Raw genomic sequence first — 25,974 nt, 5'->3', positions numbered from 1 at the left:
ATGAATCCAAGATTCCAGTTGAGGCCGTCCTCATGCGTGCAGCACTTGGCTACCAGTCTGTGCTCACTGACTGTGTGTTGTCGTGTGTCATGAAGGCCGCCTTGGAGAATGCTTACCTGAAGATGAGAGGCTGAATGCCTGTGACCGCTAAAGTGTTCCCCCCAACAGGAAGACGACGTGCTTGCCTGGTGATTGTCGAGCAGTGTTCATTCCTCTGTTGTTGTATCATCTGCATGGTCTCCCCAATTGGCTGGGCAATAGGAGACAGAGGGTAGTTGTGGAGGGGACTTTGTCCAGCTGGAGGCCAGTGACCAGTGGTGTGCCGCAGGGCTCGGTGCTAGGACCTCTCCTCTTTGTAGTCTACATAAATGACTTGGAAGAGAGCGTAGGTGGTGTGATCAGCAAGTTTGCTGATGACACCAAGATGGCAGGGTTGGCGGGTACTGAAGTGGATTGTCAGGTGATACAACAGGATATAGATAGGTTGGTGCATTGGGCAGATAGGTGGCAGATGGAATTTAATCCTGACAAATGCGAGGTGATGCATTTTGGAAGGAATAATGAAGAGAGGAGCTATGTGATTAAAGGTAGACAAATTAGGAGTATAGAAACACAGAGGGACCTGGGAGTGCAGGTTCACAAATCCATGAAGGTTGTGACACAAGTGGAGAATGTTGTCAGGAAGGCTTATGGAATGCTAGCCTTTATAGGAAGAGGTATAGAGTTTAAAAGCTGCCGTCTAATGCTTCAGTTGTATAGAACGTTGGTTAGACCGCATTTGGAGTACTGCGTCCAGTTCTGGTCACCTTACTACTGGAAGGACGTGGAGGCTCTGGAAAGGGTGCAGAGGAGGTTTACCAGGATGTTGCCTGGCATGGAGGGGTTGGGTTACGAGGAAAGATTGGAGAAACTGGGACTGTTCTCTTTGGAAAGACGGAGATTGAGGGGTGACATGATAGAGGTATATAAGATACTGAAGGGAATAGACAGGGTCAATAGTGAGAGACTGCTCCCTAGATTGGTTACGAATACAAGAGGACATGATTTAAGGGTGAGGGGGGAGAGGTATAATTTGGATATGAGAGGAAGGTTCTTTACGCAGAGAGTAGTGGGGGTATGGAACGCGCTACCGAGTGGGGTGGTGGAGGCGGGAACGTTGGACTCGTTTAAGGTTCAGTTAGATAGGCACGTGAGTGAAACGAGGATGGAGGGTTATGGTAGAGGTTATTGAATTAGGGTTAGAACCTCGGGAGACACCGGAAAGGCAGGCTTGTGATTAACGTTTTTGTCTTTTCACTCCGCAGGTGGAGGTCCACCTCGTTGTCAAACGAGGGGCATGCACACGGTGGGTCGTGCGTGGGCTGCTCCTGGAGGTTCCGGGAGTGGCCTAGTACTTCGTGTCGGTGTGTGTGCTTGATCCTGGACCGGTAGACGGGCGCCGCAACAGCTCAGTGACTAGCACTGCTGGCTGTGCAGATACATGGATTTGGGCCTGTGTCTGTGGGAGTTTGTGCATTCTCCCTGTGGTTGCGTGGGTTTCCTCCGGGCGCTCCGGTTTCCTCCCAAAGATGTGCTCTTAGGCTGATTGGTTTTACCAAATTGACACTATTCTCCCCTGAATCTGGCTAAGTCAGGGGTTCTATTTGTAGATACGCAGGGTAGAATAGGTGTAGGGTGATGCGGCGGCGCGGGCTTGTTGGGCCGAAGGGCCTGTTTCCCGTGCTGGGTTGTTCTTTGTTCTTTATGCCTCGGGATACCCTTTCCTGCAGTGTATCAGGTAGACAATGTTGGCCAAGTTGCAACAGTATGTACCGTGTACCTGGTGGATGGTGTTCTTGTGTGAGATGACGGCATCCGTGTCAATGATCCAGCACGTCTGAAGAGGTTGCTGTGGCAGGATTGTGTGGTATCATGGTCACTGTTCTCCTGAAGGCTGGGTAGTTTGCTGTGGACAATGGTCTGTTTGAGGTTGTGCGGTGATTTGAAGGCAAGAAGTGGGGGTGTGAGGATCGTCTTGGCGAGATATTCGTCTTTATCAATGACATGTTGAAGGCTCCTCCTCCAGCTTATATGCCCTGTTTGTGAACAGAGCACTCACTCACCTGATGAAGGGGCAGCATTCCAAAAGCTAGTGGCTTTTGCTACCAAATAAATCTGTTGGACTTTAACCTGATGTTGTGAGACTTCTTACTGTCTCCAAATAGTGACAATGGAGCTGAACACAAGGGATTGTATGATGCCATAATTGACCCATCATTTTAAGTTTTCAGGACATGCATGCCAAACCCGTACTTGTGCCCTTCTCAGCCATGCACGCCACATCAGAAACCCGCTTTCTGCCATTTTGAGGGCTTCTGACTTCTGTAATGCTGGCTCCAGTTAAGTTATGAAGCTAAATTTTGCAGCTTAGGACTCTTGCCTCTGCTCAGATCCATTTCCTGCTGAGTCAGAGAGCATGCTAACACTGAACCAAGGCTCATTCACCCAAAACTGGAGTACTAATATCATTCTGTCTAAAAGAAATAAAGAACTTGCATTTATAAAGCATCTTCTTTCATCCTCAGGATATTTCAAAACATGTTGCAACCAATGTGGAATACTTAGAACAAAACAAAAACAGAAAAAGCTGGAAGATCTCAGCAAGTCTGGTAGCATCTGTGGAGGGAGAACGGAGCTAACATTTCAAGCCCAACAACTCTTCGTCAGCTGACAAAGTGTCATCCAAACTTGAAATGTTAGCACCGTTCGCTCTCCACAGATGCTGTCATTTCCAGGTGTTTTTGTTTCAGATTCCAGCATTACAATAATTGGCTTTTATATTTATGGAATACTTTTAAAGTGCAGACACAATTGTTAAGTAGGTAAACATGGCAGTCAGTTTACACACATCTATGCCAACAATTCTAAGGATCTAAATACTTAATATTAGATGAAATTTGATACCTGATTCTATTTTTAATTGTTTGTGCATTTTCTCCAAATCACTTGTTTTCTGCTGTTCAAGCTGCAGTCTCTGCTGAGATATTTCCCCATCATTTCTGAGTGTGTGGATGTCCTGCTGTAGGACTGAGACCTAAATGAAGACATAATGAAATCTTTAACCAAACATCTAGTATATGTTTATACTCATATTCATGGTTGCCCACTTGACCTTGCTATCTTCCATGGGCTCAATACTCCTGTTGCATCAGTCACAGGCAAGTTTTTCTTTGATCATTTCTTTCCATCCACAGTTTCCTTCCAAGTCCCAGCCCTAACATCTTCTGTGTCCATCCCTAGATGACACTACCCCCTAATTTGCTTACAACTGTATTTCACAAATCCCAACTGTCAAGCCTATAGCTCTGCTACTTGCCATGACATTTTTGCAGCTGCTCATTTACTCACCCACATCCTTACCTCCAACTTGGTGCCCTAGATTCCAATAAAAATCTCTCTCATCCTGGCCGTTCCCATTGTATGCCCCTCATCTCCACTTCCCTAAATGTAAAGGATACAAAACTGAACAGATGTGATTGACAAGTAATTTAGTTATCACCACTAGGTCTGGTTGGACCACGTAAAGCATTATTGCGTTCTTCTGGCATGGAGGGGCTGGGGTACGAGGAAAGGTTGGAGAAACTGGGACTTTTCTCCTTGGAAAGACGGAGGTTGAGGGGGGACATGATAGAGGTATATAACATACTGAAGGGAATAGATAGAGTCAATAGTGAGAGACTGCTCCCTAGACTGGGTACAAATACGAGAGGTCATGATTTAAGGGTGAGGGGGGAGAGGTATAATTTGGATGTGAGAGGAAGGTTCTTTACGCAGAGAGTAGTGGGGGTATGGAACGCGCTACCGAGGAGGGTGGTGGAGGCAGGAACGTTGGACTCGTTTAAGGTTCAGTTAGACAGACACGAGTGAAACGAGGATGGAAGGTTATAGTAGGGACTATTAAATAAGGTCAGAACCTCGGGAGACACCGGAAATGCAGACTTGTAAGTTAACGTTTTTGTCTTTTTATTCCGCAGGTGGAGGTCCACCTCGTTGTCAAACGAGGGGCATGCACACGGTGGGTCGTGCGTGGGCTGCTCTTGGAGGTTCCAGGAGTGGCCTAGTACTTCGTGTCGGTGTGTGTGCTTGATCCTGGGCCGGTAGACGGGCGCCGCAACAGCTTGGTGACTAGCACTGCTGGCTGTGCAGATACATGGATTTGGGCCTGTGTCTGTGGGAGTTTGTGCATTCTCCCTGTGGTTGCGTGGGTTTCCTCCGGGCGCTCCGGTTTCCTCCCACACCCCAAAGATGTGCTCTTAGGCTGATTGGTTTACCAAATTGACACTATTCTCCCCTGAATCTGGCTAAGTTAGGGGTTCCATTCGTAGACACGCAGGGTAGAATAGGTGTAGGGTGATGCGGCGGCGCGGGCTCGTTGGGCCGAAGGGCCTGTTTCCCGTGCTGGGTTGTTCTTTGTTCTTTGTACTTTGTTCTCTCATCTGTTAAGACTGTTCACCACTCCAAAATCACCCTGGAATACAAAGATAAGTTCCAACATCTTTTCTCTAATGCAAAATGTCTTCTTAAACCCCTTTCCAGATATCCTCCAACAATACATGTTCAGAGATCATGGGCTTCTTTGTCAACAAGACTGGGATTATCCAATCAGCTACCTCCTTCCTAGTCCACTGTGCCAAACTTCCCCAGCAGCTCCCCTGGCTGCTCTAGCCCTGAACTAACATGTATCTCCAGTTTCTCTATATTCCCTCGTCCTTTCCAAGTTTATCTTGTCCACGAGTCCCATGTCCTGCTTCCCTCATTCCTATTTCCGCAACAGAGAAAGGAGATGATAGAGTTACAAATAATGGTGGACATGAGGGAATGATTGGACAAATAAATAATATCGGGAGTTTTGTAGTCAATGTAATGTTAAAGACAAGACAAAACTAAGCTCTGGAGTAAAATTATAAGTAATTTGGGGTGTGAAAAAGCAAGCTGGAGTTCAATAGTGCATTCAAGTGAGCCCTTGCAAAGATTCCTGAATTACAAAAGATAAATTTATTTAAGGGCAACCATAAATTTTGATAAATTATTTAAACTACAAAGGTGGGGTGGGGGAGGGAGTGGGTACAGTAGTTAGTGAAAAAGGAATACAAAAATACAAAAACTCAATTCTATCATGAGCAGATCATAGCAGCTTTAAATTTGTATGAAACTCTGTACCTGCTTTCTTTCAATCTCCACTGTTTTCTCCATATCCTGGACACGTTGCAGCAAATTAATATGGGATTCTTCCAGAGCTTTTCTAAGATTCATCTCCTGGACCAATTCATTTCTCATCTGAAAAATCATTTATAGGTGAACAACATGGTTTAAGTTATTAATATTGGTAATTGTTGGTAATGTAGTTAAGTTGGTAAAGCACGTGCCACTCTCCCTGCTGAGGGCAGCAAATCTATGTAAGCAGGTTTTTGAAAATATAATTTGTAAGCCGCAGTTATTTCCTTCACATCAGCAACCACTTTAGCCACTTCCCATTGTACTGTACCTTCCAGTGCCATTTGCTTTTAAATCACCTCCCACAAACCCAACCTTCCCACCACAACCAGTGCATGCCTTACGCATTCTCCTTTGTTATCTCTCATGCCTTGCACCCCTAACATCCTTCCTTGTGCTCGTCTCTCCACTGCCTTGCTGTTCAATATCCATTTTGTGTTCAAATGTTGTTACAATCTGCTTTGTTATACTCGTTAATCAAATTGTTCTCAGCTTTGAGTCAAGCTATCTATTTCTGTCTGTTACATTCTGAGCGCTCATCGAGCTAGTGTGAGGGGGCTAAGGCCTCATATTGTATTTATATCATCATGGTTATTTTGTATTGGGGAAACTTGCATATATTGTTATTTCTAGGAAGAAACCAATGACTGCACAGGCTAAATTCAAATGGATCTAAAACAAAAGCCATTTGCTTTTCATAACTCAGGCTGACCTATTTGCTTAATGCTATGACAAAGAGCCCTACAGCCTTCCTTTCATTTCTTAACAGTTGAGACATTTAACAGTCTTGCAGTCCCAGACAAGGTATGCACATCCTTTGTCAAATACAGTGAAGAGGTAGGAGTCATGTGACATGGGCTCCTCGCTTATGAAACCAGTAATTTTGCCTTAGTGAAGCTTAGTTTGTTGGTTACCATCAAACTGGCAGCCTCACATCAGAGAAGCTTTGCCTAGGTTGAACACCTAGTCCCATCTACATTGCTTCTGCTAGCAAATCCGTATCACAATCTACAAGACTGATTCATCGCTGCACGCCTACCTCATTGTGTGAAGTCAACACCACCTGGAAATTATGTGGTATTTTGGATCACTGACCTCTGAGAAGGAATACCTCATTGAACTTTGATTCCGAGCTCTGCAATCCACATGAAACAATATTTATTTTCTCTGTGTTCTCTGCACTGCAAATACTTTTTTTTCTCTACTCCTCTTTTTACTAATGGCAGGCAAGGGTTATGTTGCAAGCTCTTCTTCTGTGTTTTGAGTATAAGCAAATAGATTAACTCTTTGAGATCATCCTATCTTAAGTTTTGCTGTGGTATTATTCATAGAAAATTGGATTGCACCAAAACTGAGAGGTTGGGAAATACATCACTGCCTATAAAGAGCAAACAAAGCAAAACACTCTTCTGTTTACTGACAGGTGGTGAGGGGGAAATTAATGCTGTTTAAATTAACACCTCTCCTGTCCTTAATTGTAGAATAGGTGTGAAGATCACAGTTTGGCTGTGACAATAAGCAAGAGGAAGTCTGATGTCCTGGTGCACAATGATCTCTATTTACTGCTGACTTCCAGAGTGACATCTCATGAAGTCATCAGATCAATCACTGCACAATGGATAGTTTAGGGAAGGCTCAGAACTATGAATGATTTAGAGCTCTAGGTAAAACCAGTGATGAATGCTAGAGGCTCTCCATCATCTTTGAACTTATTTCAGCACAAGTTCAAAATCACCCACTCTGCTTTTATTGTTGTAGAATTGGAGACCAGTACTGTGATATGTTAAGAGGCTAAATAGAGAACTGAAATACAGTATCTTATGGTCTTGTGCTACTTCCTATTACTTTTAATTCCATATGAGCAAATTAAACAGAATATTTAGTGAGGAACTATGCAATGTAGAACTTATTCAAGTTGTCAAGAGAGCCCTGTGTTACAATATTATCATGTCAATTCAGTTGTGGAGCAGATGGCTAATTCTGTCATTTCCTATTTGAAACCTTTTACACAGATTTGCAATCTGACCTCTTGTAATCTTCGGCTCATTCTGCTTTTTGTTGCTTTCAGCTCTTCTGCTGCCATGGCCACATCTCTCTAGAATAAGGAAAAACAAACAAAACGTAAGCAAGTATTATTAAATCAGATGTGCTTTTGCATAGGCATCAGTGCTACAATATGCGATACCACAAATTGTTTCCAGGTCTGCCAAAAAAATTCAAGAGGGCATGTTTCACGCCATCATAGAGGGAGGCAGGACCTCAAAATGCTGGCAAAACTCGACTGCACAGATTTCGGGGCACCATCTTTAAAGCATGTCCCAATCATAACCTGAGAAGACCTCCCACACCAGCCCACCACAGAGGTCTCAGATTTTCCCCTCCCCTCCAGCCCACCACAGAAGTCTCACAGGCTCCCTCCCTCTGATTAGAGTGGACACAGCTCTCCTCTCCCCTCCCCTCCACACCACCCTCCAAACACAACACCCCACCCCAAGTCTGAAACGGCATCCCTACTCCCCCAAATTTTGGCCATCAAGGGCATCCCCAGCTCCTCCAGCCGCTCCCGGCCACAACATCTAAACAAATTGCACCCTTCATGTTGCCTCCACTGAGGCATGGTGCCAAGCCAAGCTGTGCCAAGGGGCAGTGCCAGGGGCATTGCCAGGCACCATTTGGCCATGTCCCTCCCTCCTGGGGGCTATACTTTGCGGCCCTGAGAGCCCCACAACAGGTTCACTTCAATGAGGACCTACTGTAAACCATACCGACGTGCCAATATTTGGCAAGGGGGCAAATTAGTAACATTTAAATACATTAAAATTAATGTAAAGCAGGTCCAGGCCATGATCGGCATGCATCTGATGATGCCACTGGTGAGGGGCGTGGATTACCTGAAAGCACGAACCTGCTGGCGAGAATTCCAACTTCTGGATCTTGGGTCCCCGTCGGCATTCGCATGGACGGTGAGCACGGGCTCAAGATTGCCCCCATGACTTTGATGGCTAGAATTTCCCTATCTTAGTGTAATATATTTAAATTTGTGTTACCAGGACTAAATCATAATTCCTGATCATAGTGCAGAGGAGGTTTACTAGGCTGATTCCGGAATTGAGGGGGTTGAACTATGAGGAGAGGCTGAATAAACTAGGCTTGTACTCGTTAGAGTTTAGAAGAATGAGGGAAGATCTCATTGAGGCGTATAAGATGTTGAATGGGATGGATAGGATAGAGGTGGAGCGGCTCTTCCCGCTCAGAAAGGACAGTAGGACTAGAGGGCACAGCCTCAAGATAAAGGGGGGGCGGTTTAGAACGGAGTTGAGGAGGAACTTCTTCACTCAAAGGGTGGTGAATCCCTGGAATTCTCTGCCCGTTGAAGTGGTGGAGGCTGCCTCGCTCAATATTTTTAAGACGCGGGTTGATAGGTTTTTGATAGGCAAGGGGATTAAGGGTTATGGGGAGAGGGTGGGAATGTGGAACTGAGCCACGGCAGATCAGCCATGATCTTATTGAATGGCAGGGCAGGCTTGAGGGGCTAGATGGCCTACTCTTGCTCCTATTTCTTATGTTCTTATGTTATGTTCAACTCCTGTATTCAATGAAGTATTAAAGCACTCGTTAGATTTGGAAGTCTGCGCATGAGGGGTTAAACATAGAGCAGCAATTATCTGCACTCTCAGGAATTGGTGCTGTTTAAGTGGGCATAATTGTTTGACTAACCTGACTCCAAGCATGTCAATTGGCTCAAGCTAAATGATCTCAGCTACAAAAGAGTACTCACGTTTGACATGTTTTTCCATTTTCGAAGTTGTTTCCTTTAACACCCCCTCCCTATCACACACGCACTTCACTGCCATGTTTGCATGAAATTATCAATCTGTTTTGCAACAACTGCCCCATCTCCAGTTCAGTAATCTTTGCCCTGAAGTTCCCTTCACTCCTCTCTGGCACTGCTGCCCTTGCCCCAGTGTTCCCTTCTCTTTCTTTGTTGGTAATTTCAAAAACAGCTTTAGTGTGACTACCATCTTGTAGTTAGAATTAATTTGTTATAAAACATTTGTGCTAAATTGGCAAAAGCCATTTTATAAAAAAACTAAGCTTCATTTTTGGACACTAGTTAAATTAGTTAAGTAAACAGCCTTAATTCTGAGACAATTAAAGAAAAAGTAATTCATTGATAGATATGTTAGCAAGGCTGCAAATGTAACCTAGAGTGTAAATATAAACACATTATTAACACTTGATTACTAACACAGATTCTTAAATTTCAATGGGAATTATTAAATGTGCCCTTCTCAGAAGCACAGAAAAAATAACATGACTCATTAACTTCGACGGGAGGCTCCTATTCAAAATGTTTACGGTTTAAACGACAGACAGCTATGTTAACCAATTATTAGTCGACATTCAGGCTAACTCAAGGTAAGAGTTATAACTCGAGAGAAAGCATTCTCTTAAAGTTGAGACAAATGCATAATTAGTTAAAAGCCAATAGGCTAACTTTTATTACATTATTGACAAGTTAAAGACAAACTGACTATTTTCTAGTGAATGACTAAGGTGGGATTTCAACATCTTTAAGTATAAAGAAGGGGTTCCAAGAAGCCATATTAATAGAGAGCAAGAGATGGAAAGGTGGAGATGTTTAGAGAGGTGTAGAGGGGTGTTGATTCTATGTGTTATCCATGGTTTCAGAGCAGTCACTTCACATCCTGGTTTGAGAGGAGTGGTGATAAGTTTGTTCAATTATTAAAGATAAGTTTTCTTCTCTTAATGTTAATTACTGTTGTGACACTTTGCTTTTTTATCTTTCTGACTTGTTACTTTTTAATAGTTAATAAACTTTCTGAATTTACCATTTAAAATGTTATTTCTTGCCATGTAGTTAAATCTCTAAAACCTAGTGTGATTTACAATTTTACGGTTATTGCAAACAATTGAGCCCCCATAAACTTTTGTTCAAATAAATCAAACCTTTTGCACCATTGTCCATGCCTTGCACCACAAGCCAGCCATGAAGAAGCTGCTGAGATTCCATGAAGAAGCTGCTGAGATTCCCCCACCCCAAATCTCCAGAGCCGCTTTGTTGCACTGAAATCCTTGCAGGTGCAGGGCTAAGTTGTTTACACTATGTTCTCCCAATGTTCAAGTCGCCAGGTGCACACCTTTTAAAAGCAGTTGCAGATCATGCCAATGTGGGATTTAAGCTTGATGTGGCAGGGGGGAGCGGGGGAGGAAGAAGAGGGGAAAGAAGGTGAGGGGGAGAGGGAGGGGAAGGGAAAGTGGGAGGGGAAGAGAAAGGGGAAAGGGGGGAAGGGGAAAAGGGAGGGGGGGGAAGGGGAAAAGGGAGGGGGGGAAGGGGAAAAGGAAAAGGGAGGGGGGGGAAGGGGAAAAGGGAGGGGGGGGAAGGGGAAAAGGGAGGGGGGGGAAGGGGAAAAGGGAGGGGGGGGAAGGGGAAAAGGGAGGGGGGGGAAGGGGAAAAGGGAGGGGGGAGGGGGGACGGGGGAGGGGGGAGGGGGGAGGGGGGAGGGGGGAGGGGGGAGGGGGGAGGGGGGACGGGGGAGGGGGGACGGGGGAGGGGGGACGGGGGAGGGGGGACGGGGGAGGCGGGAGGGGATTTGAGGAGGGGAGAGCGGAGGGGGAGGGGGAGGAGAGAGGGGAAGGGTGAGGGTGAGGTGGAGGGGGGGGAGGGTGAGGGGGCAGGAGGGGGAGGGGGAGGGGGCAGGAGGGGGAGGGGGAGGGGGAGGGGGCAGGAGGGGGAGGGGGCAGGAGGGGGAGGGGGAGGGGGCAGGAGGGGAGGGGGAGGGGGCAGGAGGGGAGGGGGAGGGGGCAGGAGGGGAGGGGGAGGGGGCAGGAGGGGAGGGGGAAGGGGCAGGCGGGGAGGGGGCAGGCGGGGAGGGGGCAGGCGGGGAGGGGGCAGGCGGGGAGGGGGCAGGCGGGGAGGGGGCAGGCGGGGAGGGGGCAGGCGGGGAGGGGGCAGGCGGGGAGGGGGCAGGCGGGGAGGGGGCAGGCGGGGAGGGGGAAAGGGGAGAGGGGGAAAGGGGAGAGGGGGAAAGGGGAGAGGGGGAAAGGGGAGGGGGGAGGGGAAGAGAAAGGGGGAAAGGGGGAAGAGAAAGGGGGAAAGGGAAAAGGTGAAAGGGGGAGGGGAAGTGGGAGGGGGAAAGGGAGAAGGGGGTAGGGGAAAGGGAATAAGGGGGGCAAGGGGGACAGCGGGAAGGGGGAAAGGAGAAGGGAAAAAGGGGGTTAGGGAAAGGGGGAAAAGGGAGAGGGGGAAGGGGAAAGGGAGGAAAGGGAAAGTGGGGGAAGGGGACGGGGGGGGAGGAGGGGGACGGGGGGGGGGGAGGAGGGGGACGGGGGGGGGAGGAGGGGGACGGGGGGGGGGAGGAGGGGGACGGGGGGGGGGAGGAGGGGGACGGGGGGGGGAGGAGGGGGACAGGGGGGGGGGGGGGGAAACGGGGAAGGGGGGGGAAACGGGGAAGGGGGGGGAAACGGGGAAGGGGGGGGAAACGGGGAAGGGGGGGGGAAACGGGAAGGGGGGGGGAAACGGGGAAGGGGGGGGAAACGGGGAAGGGGGGGGAAACGGGGAAGGGGGGGGAAACGGGGAAGGGGGGGGAAACGGGGAAGGGGGGGGAAACGGGGAAGGGGGGGGAAACGGGGAAGGGGGGGGAAACGGGGAAGGGGGGGGAAACGGGGAAGGGGGGGGAAACGGGGAAGGGGGGGGAAACGGGGAAGGGGGGGGAAACGGGGAAGGGGGGGGAAACGGGGAAGGGGGGGGAAACGGGGAAGGGGGGGGAAACGGGGAAGGGGGGGGAAACGGGGAAGGGGGGGGAAACGGGGAAGGGGGGGGAAACGGGGAAGGGGGGGGAAACGGGGAAGGGGGGGGAAACGGAGAAGGGGGGGGAAACGGAGAAGGGGGGGGAACGGAGAAGGGGGGGGAACGGAGAAGGGGGGGGAACGGAGAAGGGGGGGGAACGGAGAAGGGGGGGGAACGGAGAAGGGGGGGGAACGGAGAAGGGGGGGGAACGGAGAAGGGGGGGGAACGGGGAAGGGGGGGGAACGGGGAAGGGGGGGGAACGGGGAAGGGGGGGGAACGGGGAAGGGGGGGGAACGGGGAAGGGGGGGGAACGGGGAAGGGGGGGGAACGGGGAAGGGGGGGAACGGGGAAGAGGGGGGAACGGGGAAGAGGGGGGAACGGGGAAGAGGGGGGAACGGGGAAGAGGGGGGAACGGGGAAGAGGGGGGAACGGGGAAGAGGGGGGAACGGGGAAGAGGGGGGAACGGGGAAGAGGGGGGAACGGGGAAGAGGGGGGAACGGGGAAGAGGGGGGAACGGGGAAGAGGGGGGAACGGGGAAGAGGGGGGAACGGGGAAGAGGGGGGAACGGGGAAGAGGGGGGAGGGGGGAACGGGGAAGAGGGGGGAGGGGGGAACGGGGAAGAGGGGGGAGGGGGGAACGGGGAAGAGGGGGGAGGGGGGAACGGGGAAGAGGGGGGAGGGGGGAACGGGGAAGAGGGGGGAGGGGGGAACGGGGAAGAGGGGGGAGGGGGGAACGAGGAAGAGGGGGGAGGGGGGAACGGGGAAGAGGGGGGAGGGGGGAACGGGGAAGAGGGGGGAGGGGGGAACGGGGAAGAGGGGGGAGGGGGGAACGGGGAAGAGGGGGGAGGGGGGAACGGGGAAGAGGGGGGAGGGGGGAACGGGGAAGAGGGGGGAGGGGGGAACGGGGAAGAGGGGGGAGGGGGGAACGGGGAAGAGGGGGGAGGGGGGAACGGGGAAGAGGGGGGAGGGGGGAACGGGGAAGAGGGGGGAGGGGGGAACGGGGAAGGGGGGGAGGGGGGAACGGGGAAGAGGGGGAATGGGGAACGAGGAAGAGGGAGAAGAGGGGGAAGGGTGCAGAGGGGGGGAAGGGGGAAAGCGGGGGGAAGTGGGAAAGGAGGGGGGAGGGGGTGAAGTGGAAGGGAGGAAGGGGGGAAAGGGCGAAGAGGGAAGGTCGGGACAATTCTGGTTTGTGGCCATGATAATGAAATGCAAATGTATTAAAATTAGATTTCCAATGTTTGACAGCACCCAGTGCATCCCCACCATTTACGGGGGTATGGGACAATCACGTTACTGGGAAACTCATTTAGACCCTTCTCACAAGATTTTCCAATCTCACCAGCAAACACTCCTGTCTTGATTGGGCAAGGAAAACTCCAGCCATAGTTTTCAGAATGGTGCACCATAAATCTAGACTTCTATTTCCATTCCCTCTCTACAGTTAATTATATAAATGCATCATATAAATATTCTGCATAAAATTCTCTAAATATGTGATGCTCATGAAGCTTTATAGTAGATTCTATACCTCAGTTGTGTACCTTAGTTGCTGTGGCCATTTCCAGAGCAGCACTCAACCTTTCTATTTCTTCCTGAGCTGCCTCCTTTTCTTCACTAACTTCACTCAGTTGCTGTCGGAAGTGCATTATCTCCCGCTGCATTTTCTTTAGCTCCTGAATATGTTCTTCCTGCATTGCAGCCAGTTGATCCACTGCAACAATGTTGACAAGAAGGCATCAGTTACTTTGTGCTTAGTGTTTTTGTGTTCTTTTTATTCAATGTGCTGTTAACAAAAACATTTGATAAAAGTTCAGGAGTTATATACTTTCTGATGTGAAATCATAAGTGCCTGCTTATATGCAACCAAGGGCTATATTGCAGCATACTCATTTGGTCTGCCCCAAAAGATTATCAGATTGGAAAACAACAAACTACATGACTGGACATTTGGAATTTTGTACGTTTTGATGTCAAACTGAATACGCCCATACTTGTAAATTACACGCTTTTTAGTAATTATTTTGTGATATTAAGAATTAATGAAAAAAGTTAAAGGTTAACCAAACTTTAACAAATAACTTCCACACATATAACACCTTTAATGTAGAAAAGCCAAGACACCACAGAATTGCATTGGAGAAAAATGGATGCTGAGCTAAAGATAGGGTTACTTGGAGGAGTGAACAAAATCTTAATCAAAGATGTGGGTTTTAAAGACAAAATAACAGGAAAGTGAAGAATTGGAGTGGACTAAGGACAGAATTTCAGAATGCTGTGGCTGGAGCAGTCAATGGAAGGGGGAACTAGTTGTGGAGAGTAAAGAAAGAGATAGCAGTACAGCATTGCAAGCTGAAGATTGAAATGGGAGTGATGAACAAGATTATGAAAGAGTTGAAATGCAAAATAAAAATATTTAGTTGGAGGTATTGGAGAACCAGAAACCAATGCAAGTCACCAGGAAAAAATAAATAGTGATGGATGAGCAGGTTATGATGTAGACCAAAATTGAATACAGATGGACATAGATTTGGACGAGCTGAAATTTAAAGGCTGGGTGGATTGGAGGTTGGCCAAGAAAGCCTTAGAATAATGAAGCTTGCACCTGAAAAATCCATGGATGAGTTTTAGTCATAGACAGGCTTAAGACCATAAGACATAGGAGCAGAATTAGGCAACTTGGCCCATTGACTCTGCTCTGCCATTCAATCATGGCTGATTTTATTTTTCTCATTCCCATTCTCCTGCCCTTTCCCCATAAACTCTGATCCCCTTATTAATCAAGAACCTAGCTATGTCTTAAAGACACTCAATGATCTGGCCTACACAGCCTTCTGCCGAGTTCCACAGATTTACCACTCTCTGCTGAAGAAATTCCTCCTCATCTTTTTTTAAAGGATCGTCCCTTTAGCATGAGGTTGTGCCCTCTGGTTCTAGTTTTTCCTACTAGTACTCCTTTCCATGTCCACTCTATCCAGGCCTCGCAGTATCCTGTAAGTTTCAGTAAGATCTTCCTTCATCCTTCTAAACTCCAACGAGTGCAGACCCAGAGTCCTCAACAGTTCCTCATATGACAAGTTCTTCATTCCAGGGATCATTCTTGTGAACCTCCTCTGGACCCTTTCTAAGACCAGCATATCCTTCCTTAGATACGGGGCCCAAAACTGTTCACAATACTCCAAATTGGGTCTGCCCAGAGCCCAAAGGAGGAATGGAAGTAGGCAGTCTTTGCATTAGACAGCAGTGGGATTGGAGGTTCAACTCACAGCTGAATAAGACACTAATGTTGCAACAGCTATATTTGAACCAAAGAGGGGGATTGAATCAATGTTAGGGATATGAAATTTGTGAAAATAATGGCCACTGTCTTCCCCAATATTTACGTGTGACTGAATTTTAGACAACCGGTCAGCACAAAAGCTGTTGAGAGGATACTGGATAGATAAGAGCTGGGTGAAATCAGAGTACATGTCTCAACTAACTTCATTGAAACTAGTATTAGTTAACTAGTACTAACTAGTAACTAAGACAACAAGAGGAGACCAAATAAACATCCTTAATAGCCTCAAGGAGTAATACTGTGGAACTGAAAAGGGAAGCAAGTCCTGGAAATTGACTATAATCAAGGGCAGAATCTGATACCAGAGATAAGTGCTGGAGCAGGATGGTATGGTTGATTATGTCAAGGCTGCAGAGAGGTCAGAGAGGACGTTAGGGTAAAATTTGGATAAATGGACTGCAGTCAAAATATTTCTCATCCATTCTGTAGTTGTACTGCTAATTTAACCTTATTAATCCACCTTTATAAATATTTTGAAAAACGAGAACAGAATTACAATTAGTTAGATCAGGATATACTTGTTAATTACCTGAATGCTCTGGGTTGAGTTCTTTTGCCATATGTATTCGAAATATATTCAACTTCATTGTTTGCATAACACTTTCCAGCCGGCAGACACGGCTCACTAAAGATTCATAGTTTTTCCACAGTACATCATTTTCAGTTCCAAATGCTTTTCTGACATGGAAGGGACTGACAGGCCTGTGACTGTTAGGTTCACCAATCTTGGATGCCCCAATGTCTTCAATACCAAATCCAAGATTCTCCAACTCTTGAATTAACACATCTGTCTGCTCCTCAGCTGCAACGATTCGATGTTGAAGCACAGTAAATGATTCAGGTGCTGTGGCACCAACATGTATTGGTGGTATTGGTGCACGCGACATATTTAAAGAATCAGTAGTCATCTGTACAAATGAAACTCAGAATTACAACCATTCCGCTAGCCTACAAGCAGCAAATTACAGTGAAACAATGTGACTGAAACACAGACTTGTTACAGCATAGAAAAAGGCCATTTGGCCCATTGTTTCTGTACCGGTTCTCCAAACAAACATTATGACTTGGTGCTATTCCCCTGCACAATGTTTCTACTGAAGTCATCCTCTAATGCCCTCTTGACTGTGTTGATTTCCAGGCAGTGCATTCCAAATTTGAACGACTTGTGTGAAAAAGCTTTTCCCACATCACATTTGCTTCTTTTACAAATCACTTTAAATCTATGTTCCCTCAATGTTGATTGTTTTATGAACAGGAACAGTTCCTCCCTATCTACTCGATTTTAAACATCTCTATCAAATCTCCTCTTAACCTTCTTCTCTTCAAGTGAAACATCCCAACCTCTCCAATCTATCCTCACAGCTGAAGTTTCACATCCCCAGAAACTTTCTTGGAAACTTCTTCTGCACTTTCCCCAAATGTGTTCACATCCTTTCTATAGTGTGGCATCCAGAACTGTACAGAATATTCCAACCGAGGTCTAACTAGTGTATTACACGAATTCAGCATAACTTCCTTGCCCTTGTGCTCAATGCTCCTATTAATAAAGTCCAGAATACTATATGCTTTATTAATTACTCTGACCATTTGTCCTGCCAACATTGGTCTAGGCACATATACACTATGGTCCATCTCCTCCTGCTCACCATACTTAGTGTTGTCGATCCACGTTCTTCCTACCAAAATGCAACACCTCACAATTCTCCACATTGAACTTCATCTGCCATCTATTTGCCCACTCCACCAATCAGTCTATGTCTTTTTGACATACACTGTCCTCTTCATACATTACAATACTTGCAAGTTTTGAGTCAACCGCAAACTTTGAAACTGTCACATCAAGATATAGATTATTAATACATAACTGGAAAAACATGGGTCTGAATACTAACTGCTGGGGAATACCACTACAAACATTCTTCCAGCCCGAAAAATATGCATTGACCATTACTCTCTGCTTCCTATTATTCAGTCAATTTTGTAAATTACAGGAGACACTTTACTCATCAATGGGACTAGCCAACCAGAGGAGGCTTATAGAAAATATTTAACATATCCGTGTTTGCGTGGGTTTCTTCCAGTGCTCTGGTTTCCTCCCACAGTCCAAAGATGTGTAAGCTAGGTGGTCAATGTGTGGTGTTATGGGGATAGCGTGGAGTGATGAACCTGAATTAGATATTTACCATTTACCATTTACCAGCTATTTACCATTTATATAGATGATCTGGAGGAGGGAACCGAGTGCAGGGTGTCGAAATTTGCTGATGACACCAAGATTGGGGGAAAGGCAAATTGTGCGGAGGGTGTGGAGAGTCTGCAGAAGGATCTAGATAGGCTGGGCGAATGGGCCAGGAAATGGCAAATGGAATTTAATGTTGGCAAGTGTGAGGTGGTCCACTTTGGTAGGAAGAATGGTAGGAAGGACTATTACTTACGTGGCGAAAAACTGCAGCAGGCGACGGTGCAGAGGGACCTCGGGGTCCTTGTGCATGAGTCGCAAAAACCCAGCTTGCAGGTGCAGCAGGTGGTCAGGAAGGCGAATGGGATGCTGGCCTTCATAGCGAGGGGGATTGAATATAAAAGTAGGGAGGTCTTGCTGCAGCTGTATAGGGCATTGGTGAGGCCGCAGCTGGAGTACTGTGTGCAGTTTTGGGCGCCGCACCTGCGCAAGGATATTTTGGCCCTGGAGGGAGTGCAGAGGAGGTTTACTAGGCTGATACCGGAGTTGAGGGGATTGAGCTATGAGGAGAGGCTGAATAAACTAGGCTTGTACTCGTTAGAGTTTAGAAGAATGAGGGGAGATCTCATTGAGACGTATAAGATGATGAATGGGATGGATAGGATAGAGGTGGAGAGACTCTTCCCGCTCAAAAAAGACAGTAGGACTAGGGGGCACAGCCTCAAGATAAAGGGGAGGCGGTTTAGAACGGAGTTGAGGAGGAACTTCTTCACTCAAAGGGTGGTGAATCTCTGGAATTCTCTGCCCGTTGAAGTGGTGGAGGCTGCCTCGCTAAATATTTTTAAGAAGCGGGTTGATGGGTTCTTGATAAGAGAGGGGATTAAGGGTTATGGGGAGAGGGCGGGAAAGTGGAACTGAGCCACAACAGATCAGCCATGATCTTATTGAATGGCAGGGCAGGCTCGAAGGGCTAGATGGCCTACTCCTGCTCCTATTTCTTATGTTCTTATGATGCTGTTTGGGGGATTCGGCACAGACTCAATGGGCTGAGTGGCCTCCTCTGCACTGTAGAGATTCTATTCTATGATTCTATAAGCATTTTTTGTCACGTAAGACATAGTGGTTGCATTTTTGCCTCTGAAGCAGAAGCTTGTAGATTCAAGTCATAATCCAAGAATTAAGCCAATAAACCTAGGTTGCAATTTCAGGGCAATATTGAAGAAGTGCCACATAGTCAACACAGAGTCTCAGATATGACATTAAACCAAGGTTCCCTCTGCTTCTTCTCCATTAAGGATTAAAACAATCCCATTGCATTATTCAAAGAAAAACAGGGGAATTCACTAAATTTTTGATCAATATTTATCCATCAACCAACACAATCAAAACAGATCACCTGGTCATTTAGATAAAGGCAAAATACTGTGGATGCTGGAAGCTGAAACACAAACTGAAAATGCTGGAAAATCTCAGCAGGTTTGACAGCATCTGTGGAGAGATGATACAGCCAACATTTTGAGTCAGGTTGACGCTTAGTAGAGCCATTTATTTACTATTAGTAAGGCCATTTATTTATCTTTCAAGGACCTTACTGAACAGGCTGCAATAATTGCTCACAAACAACAGTGACTGCAGTTTAAAACTATTAATTAGCTGTGAAGAGCTTTGGGTCATCATGAAGATGCAAACGACAAAACATAATTATAAATCTTGTGAAATCAGCAAGAACTTCATCACGCCAAAGGGATAGAAATCTGAAGTAAAAACGTGGAACAAAAGTAGGTAAATGGAGCGGAGGTCCAAATCAGTCACAATACAACTGAATGGCAAAACAGCTGTATGTGACTGAATGGCCCTTGAGAAATGAGACAGCACTTTCTGATTTGAATTTTCTTCTAATTTATTCCCTTGCATTGCGCATGTTTAAACTTACTGAAGTTACAATTTTCCGCACTTATAATTCTCCCCCAGTGTAATTTCTCATTGATGTAGGCAAAATGTTTTACAAATAAACGTAAAGCATAACGGAATGTGTGATCGAACCAGAGCTCAAACTATAAAATATCTGCATTATATCTTTATAAAGTGAAGATTTAGAATTGTCTCCCACTCAATGATATTTTTAAAAATCCTTTTTCTTTGCGAATGTAAATTGTAAATTAGCCTGGGGCATCGAAACAGATCCATAGTGAAAACAGTTGTAACGTGGACAGTACCAGAGCAGGGAATTGACCTGCTCTGCTGTATCCCCCAGTTTCTTATTTAAAATTCACACAGTAATCACCAGTAATATCACAGTAATAAGGTTATCGGTCCGTGACGCGAAGCATCACCAATTCATTCTATAGGGAGGTCCTGCACCCGGCAGCAAGACATAAAAGTAACTGAATGCTATCATTACCTTTCGCTGGACATCGTCACTCTGAGATATTGTACTCAACAGCGGCCTCAAAACATCGACATCATTATTGGAACATCATTGTCGAGGACGCAGGAAAAAAAAAGTTTAACAGTATTGTAGTGGTACATAATGCGTTTTGCAGCTCAGGATTAGCTACAAGAAAGGCTAAGACCGGGACGGTAGAGTGGGGAACAGGGAATGCAGACAAACGACAGGACACCATTCCATTCCCGTCTGCTCACCCAGTGACCAACCTTACCCTGCAATGTGCTGAGATCGAAAACTAGGGGCAGTGGTCTTCGCTCCAAGTTTCGGGGATTAAAATGCTGCAAAGTGAACGGAAAAAGATTTGGTTTCAAATGCAGTTCCTACCCCCACACAGCCCGCACCCACACTCGCTCAGACAGAAATCACAGTTTGGTGTATGTGGCGACAGAAGCGCGGCCAGAGGCGGTTGTCGCCGCTAGGCCCAGCCTCTGGTTACCATGGAAACTCGCCACGAACGGCCAGGCTCGCCAACCGAAAAACCGGCACTGGGCATGCGCCACTGGAGAGTACTATTGGCTCCAAACCCTCACTGGGAGATTATCTGCTCCAATTCAGCCCCATTGCCTGACGATCAAACGGGCTGAATTAGTCCCAAGGAACATGTACAACACAGTCAGGAGAATGACGGGGAGTTAACTTTGTCATCTGTCACTAAATAACTAGGTGTCTATGTCAACGCTGGATGGATTAGGGTGGCATAATAGCTAGCACTGCTGCCTCACAGCTCCAGGGACCCGGGTTTGATTCCTGACTTGGGTCACTGAATGTGTGGAGTTTGCATATTGTACCTTGCGTCTGCGTGGGTTTTCTCTGGGTGCTCCGGTTTCCTCCTCCAGGTCAAAGATTGGCTATGCCAAATTGCCCCTTAGTGTCCTGGGATGTGTAGGTTAAAGGGATCAGTGGGGTAAATATGTAGGGATAGAGCAAAGCTGGGATTGTTGTTGGTACAGACTCAGTGGGCTGAATGGTATCCTTCTGCACTGTAGGAGTTTTATGATTTCTATGACTAGGGGTTAATAGTTTGAGGATAAGGGATGAGGAACTGAGGTGAGGAGAAATTTCTTTATCCAGATGGTGGTGAGTATGTGGAATTCACTATTTGAGAAAATAGTTGAGGCCTAAATGTTGTCTGATGTCAAGAAGAAATTAGGTATAACACTTGGAGCTAAAAGTCTCAAGGGATATGGAGGGGAAAGGGGGATCAGGACATTGATTTCGATGATCACCTATGATCAAAATGAATGGCGGAGCAGGCTCAAAGGGCTGAATAGTCTACTCCTGCTTCTAGTTTTTATGTTTCAATAAATAAAACTAACTGAATCCAATGCCAAAGGATAGGCCTTTTGGCTAAGATCAAATGTCAAATCACGCCCAAGATGCCTAATCTTGTCAGCTTGGGTCTTGTTTGTCTCCCTTGCGGGAATCTTGGATCGGATTCAATTGGAGTTTGAAATTGCCTTTTGGAGCAAGCAAAGAATGGCTCTGGGTTTGCCCATCTATTCTGAGCATTGGCTTTGTAATTTTAAGAATGGGTACTCCCCCACCATGAAAGGAGGATAGTAAGGAAATTGATGCTGTTTTTGATGGCACCCTCCAGGCCTGTGCCTGTAAATTGTAGGTTGTTCTTGAGTCATTTATAATTGAGCCTTCTTCAGAAGAGGTCTCTTGAATTATTTATTATCTGTTGCCCAAAGAGTGGAAGATCTTGTGGCGTAGTAGGTAGCATTCCTGCCTCTGACCCAGAAGGTTCAGATTCAAGTCCCCATCCAGGATTTGATGATCAAGGAAGGTACGTTCAAACAGGTTGAACAACAAATTGTGAATCCTTCTAACATGCAGCAGCAGCTGGAGTGGGAGAGAACCATGGGAGCAATGTGCTGGAATGAAATTTGATTTAATATTGTCACATGTACTGCGATACAGTGAAAAGTGTTGTTTCTTGTGCTATACACGCAAAACATACCCTTCATAGAGTACATGGAGAAGGAAAGGATAGGGTGCAAAATATGGTGTTGCAGTTTCAGGTAGGATGAAGGGAAAAATCAGTTCAATATATGATAGGACCATTCAAAAGTCTGATGACAGCAGGGAAGAAGCTGTTCTTGAGTCTGTTGGTATGGGTTTTCAAATTGTTGTATCTTTTTCCCCAATGGAAGAAGGCTGAAGAGAGTATTTCCAGCATGCATGATGTCCTTAATTACATAAGAACATAAGAAATAGGAGCAGGAGTAGGCCATCCAGCCCCTCGAGCCTGCCCCGCCATTCAGTAAGATCATGGCTGATCTGTCGTGTCTCAGTTCCACATTCCCGCCCTCTCCCCATAACCCTTAATCCCCTCGCTTATCAAAAACCCATCAACCTGCGTCTTAAAAATATTTAGCGAGGCAGCCTCCACCACCTCAACGGGCAGAGAATTCCAGAGATTCACCACCCTTTGAGTGAAGAAGTTCCTCCTCAACTCCATTCTAAACCGCCCCCCCCTTTATGTTGAGGCTGTGCCCCCTAGTCCTACTGTCCTTTCTGAGCGGGAAGAGCCTCTCCACCTCTATCCTATCCATCCCATTCATCATCTTATACGTCTGAATGAGATCTCCCCTCATTCTTCTAAACTCTAACGAGTACAAGCCTAGTTTATTCAGCCTCTCCTCATAGCTCAACCCCCTCAACTCCGGTATCAGCCTAGTAAACCTCCTCTGCACTCCCTCCAAGGCCAAAATATCCTTGCGTAAGTGCGGTGACCAAAACTGCACACAGTACTCCAGCTGCGGCCTCACCAATGCCCTATACAGCTGCAGCAAGACCTCCCTACTTTTATATTCAATCCCCCTTGCTATGAAGGCCAGCATCCCATTCGCCTTCCTGACCACCTGCTGCACCTGCAAGCTGGGTTTTTGCGACTCATGCACAAGGACCCCGAGGTCCCTCTGCACCGTCGCCTGCTGCAGTTTTTCGCCCCGTAAGTAATAGTCCTTCCTACTATTATTCCTACCAAAGTGGACCACCTCGCACTTGCCAACATTAAATTCCATTTGCCATTTCCTGGCCCATTCGCCCAGCCTATCTAGATCCTTCTGCAGACTCTCCACACTCTCCGTGCAATTTGCTGTTCCACCAATCTTGGTGTCATCAACAAATTTCGACACCATACACTCGGTTCCCTCCTCCAGATCATTCTACTGGCTGCTTTCCTGAGGCACTCAGGAGTGTAGATGCAGCCATTATCATTCACAATCCAAAGCTCAAGGCTACAATATGAATGTAAAAGTGCACATTGCCACAACTCCAATTCCTTGGGGGATTGATTGGCTTAGTTGGCTAGATGACCATACCTGGTCTGGCCCATGTGAGTCCAGACTGCCAGTACTATGGTTGACTATTAAATGCCTCCTAATGGCTGAGAAAACCACTCAGTTGTATCCAATTGCTAAAATATCAAAACAAAGGAATGAAACTGGTCAAACCATCCAGTATTGACATAGACACTAGATATGATAACGGCAAACTCAACCCTATTGATCCTTCAAAGTTGTCCTTACTAACATCTGGGAGTTTGTGCCAAAATTGGGAAGCTGTTTCACAAACTAGTCAAGCAAAAGCCTGACATAGTAATATTCACAGAATCATATCTTACAGATATTGAACCAGACACCAGCATCATCATTGCTGCATTTAAGACCATAATAAGTAGGAATAGGAATAGATCGTTCAGCCAGTTAAGCCTGCCCTGCCATTCAATATGATCATGGCTGACCCGATATTTCTTGTCACCATTTTCCCACCCTCTCCCCATAACCCTCAGTTCCCTTACTGATCAAAAATTTATCCACCTCAGCCTTAAATATACACAAGGACTCTGCCCCACAGCTTTCAATGGTAAGGAGTTCCAAAGGCTCTCAACCCTCTGAGAATAAATTCCTCCTCACCTCAGTCTGAAATTGGCACCCCTTTATTCTGAGACCGTGTCCCTGATCCTAGACTCTCCCATGAAGGGAAACATCTTCTCAGCAGTTAGCCTGTCAAGCCCCTTATGAATCCTATGTGTTTCAATGAGATCACCTCTCATTCTTCTAAATTCCCATTGTTTCACCTAGAAGGAATGTTTGGGTCCCTGAATGATGGTAAGGGAGGATGTAAAAATGCAGGTGTTGTACCTCCTGTGCTTGTGTGGAACGGTTTCATGGGAAATGGAGGTTTTTGGGGGTGATTAAAGGTGGTTCAGAGTTTCTTCAAGGGAATAGATCTTTTGGAATGCTGAAAACAGAAGCGAAGATGTACTTTCTGGTGGCAGCAGGTTGGAAGAAGGGTCATCCAGACTCAAAACGTTAACTTTTCCCTCTCCACGGATGCTATCAGACCTACTGAGATTTATCAGCATTTTTTGTTTTTTTTCGGCCCTTAGGCTACGGTGGTTCAATTTGGAAGTATAGAGAAATTGGATGTCCATGACAAAAAGGAAACAATTAGGGCCTGGAAATAGGTAAATGTTAATTTGGAGGAGGCCATTGGAAGAGTATTGGATGTTAATGTTGTGTAAGGATATTGTTTAATTAAGTACTTGGAGCACTTACAGAGATGGCTGCAACATTGGATTAGTAGATACATAGCAGACATATGTGAAGCTGTATTCTGTAAATAAACTCTTAGGAAAAGGATCAACATCTAGATTCATGAAGTTGGAAGCCATGGATAGAAGCTCTCCAAGGGAGATGATAATATGAGAAACAAAACTTGGGCGGTGAGATCATGGTCCAGGGAAAGATAAGAGGAGGTGTCAAGAGATTTGGCTTCAAAAGATAACAGTCATCTGCCAAATAACAACATACCCATTTCAGGAGGTTTAATGGCATTATTAGGATTCAATCTGTGAAAAAGGAGCTCTTCATAATGGAATAGAAAAATTGTGAGTAATTGCAGCAGTTCCTCATGAAAAGATGCAGAGGGGGTTACCTCTCAGAGGGAGTGATCCAGGTGGAACAAAAATTCTGAAGATTGGAGAACTTGAACATCGTGTGGGGCTGAAGAAGTGAGTGTGGAGGGGAAAGCAATGGAATTAGAGGTCAGTATCACACTGAGCTCAGTTTATTGAAGTGGGCAGAAGGGGATGGAGCTGAAGCCTTGGCTGATGTCTGATATTTTGACTCCAAGAGGGAGAGATCAAATGGTAATGAAAACACAGCTTGGATCAGAGGAAAGCAATGAGGAAGAAGGAGATAGAGGGTATTGGTATCTAAGAGTTGTTGAAGCTTGTTGTGCTTCAGACCTGAAAGGACCAAAGAAAATTCTTTGTTAAATTGGAGAATGGAATATAACTGAAGGCCAGCACAGGTTTGGTTGAGATGGTTGAGTTGGTACTGCTGAAGAGAGAGGTTGAAAGTGTGCATGCAGTGGTGTATGTCATTAAGTATAGTGATCATGATGCAGCAAAAGAGCAATGGTTCAAGGAATGCAGAACATCTTAGAGATATCTGCAATCCTGGGCAGACCCAAATCATGAAGGGTGAAATTTCAACAGGAATCCATGTGGAATATATTGGAGCTGGAAGCTGCTGCTGAGGAAAAACATATGCCTGCAAATGTGAGTTTTTGTAGTCAAACACCAGAAAGGAAACACATTAACAAGGTAAAAGAGGCAAATAGAATCGACTTGGAAAGAAGAACAAGGAGGGCATTCCTGGAAGGAACACCAATACAAAAGCAGACACTGAAAATCTGAAATAAAAATGTAAATGGTGCCTCTCCACAAAGACCACACAGAGCTTGTAAAACAGTTCTGAAAAGTGATGAAGCTTCTTTCCATTGTGAATTTTCTTGTTGCTAAGATGAATACCATTGAAACCCGAAGAGAAAAAACTCTCTCGGAGATCCAAATAAAGGGTAAATTGTCCTCTACTGCTTCACTGCAGAATAAGCGAAACAGGAACCACTCACCAGCAAAGGTTGCACTAA

At 46.2% G+C, this 25,974-nt stretch overlaps 1 protein-coding gene across 3 annotated transcripts in view; it reads right to left on the bottom strand.

The window, feature by feature from the left end:
- The window catches only part of LOC145340976 (coiled-coil domain-containing protein 150-like), a 104,447-nt gene extending 84,197 nt beyond the window's left edge, over window positions 1-20,250 (bottom strand). For all 3 annotated transcript variants that reach the window (XM_080185608.1, XM_080185607.1, XM_080185609.1), the window contains exons 1-6: window positions 19,981-20,250; window positions 15,930-16,308; window positions 13,605-13,774; window positions 7,280-7,348; window positions 5,200-5,316; window positions 2,944-3,073 (exon numbers count right to left, since the gene is read on the bottom strand). In XM_080185608.1, the coding sequence (XP_080041734.1) occupies window positions 2,944-3,073; window positions 5,200-5,316; window positions 7,280-7,348; window positions 13,605-13,774; window positions 15,930-16,308 (865 nt within the window). In that variant the 5' untranslated portion in view covers window positions 19,981-20,250. The remainder of the gene's footprint in view (window positions 1-2,943; window positions 3,074-5,199; window positions 5,317-7,279; window positions 7,349-13,604; window positions 13,775-15,929; window positions 16,309-19,980) is intronic.
- Window positions 20,251-25,974: the final 5,724 nt, after the last annotated feature.

This window comes from Carcharhinus amblyrhynchos, chromosome 3 (genome assembly GCF_965287045.1).
Source record: "Carcharhinus amblyrhynchos chromosome 3, sCarAmb.v2.hapA, whole genome shotgun sequence".
NCBI classification, from domain to species: domain Eukaryota; kingdom Metazoa; phylum Chordata; class Chondrichthyes; order Carcharhiniformes; family Carcharhinidae; genus Carcharhinus; species Carcharhinus amblyrhynchos.
The sequence above is the reverse complement of the archived record's forward strand: the minus strand, read 5'-3'. Positions and strand labels throughout refer to the sequence as shown.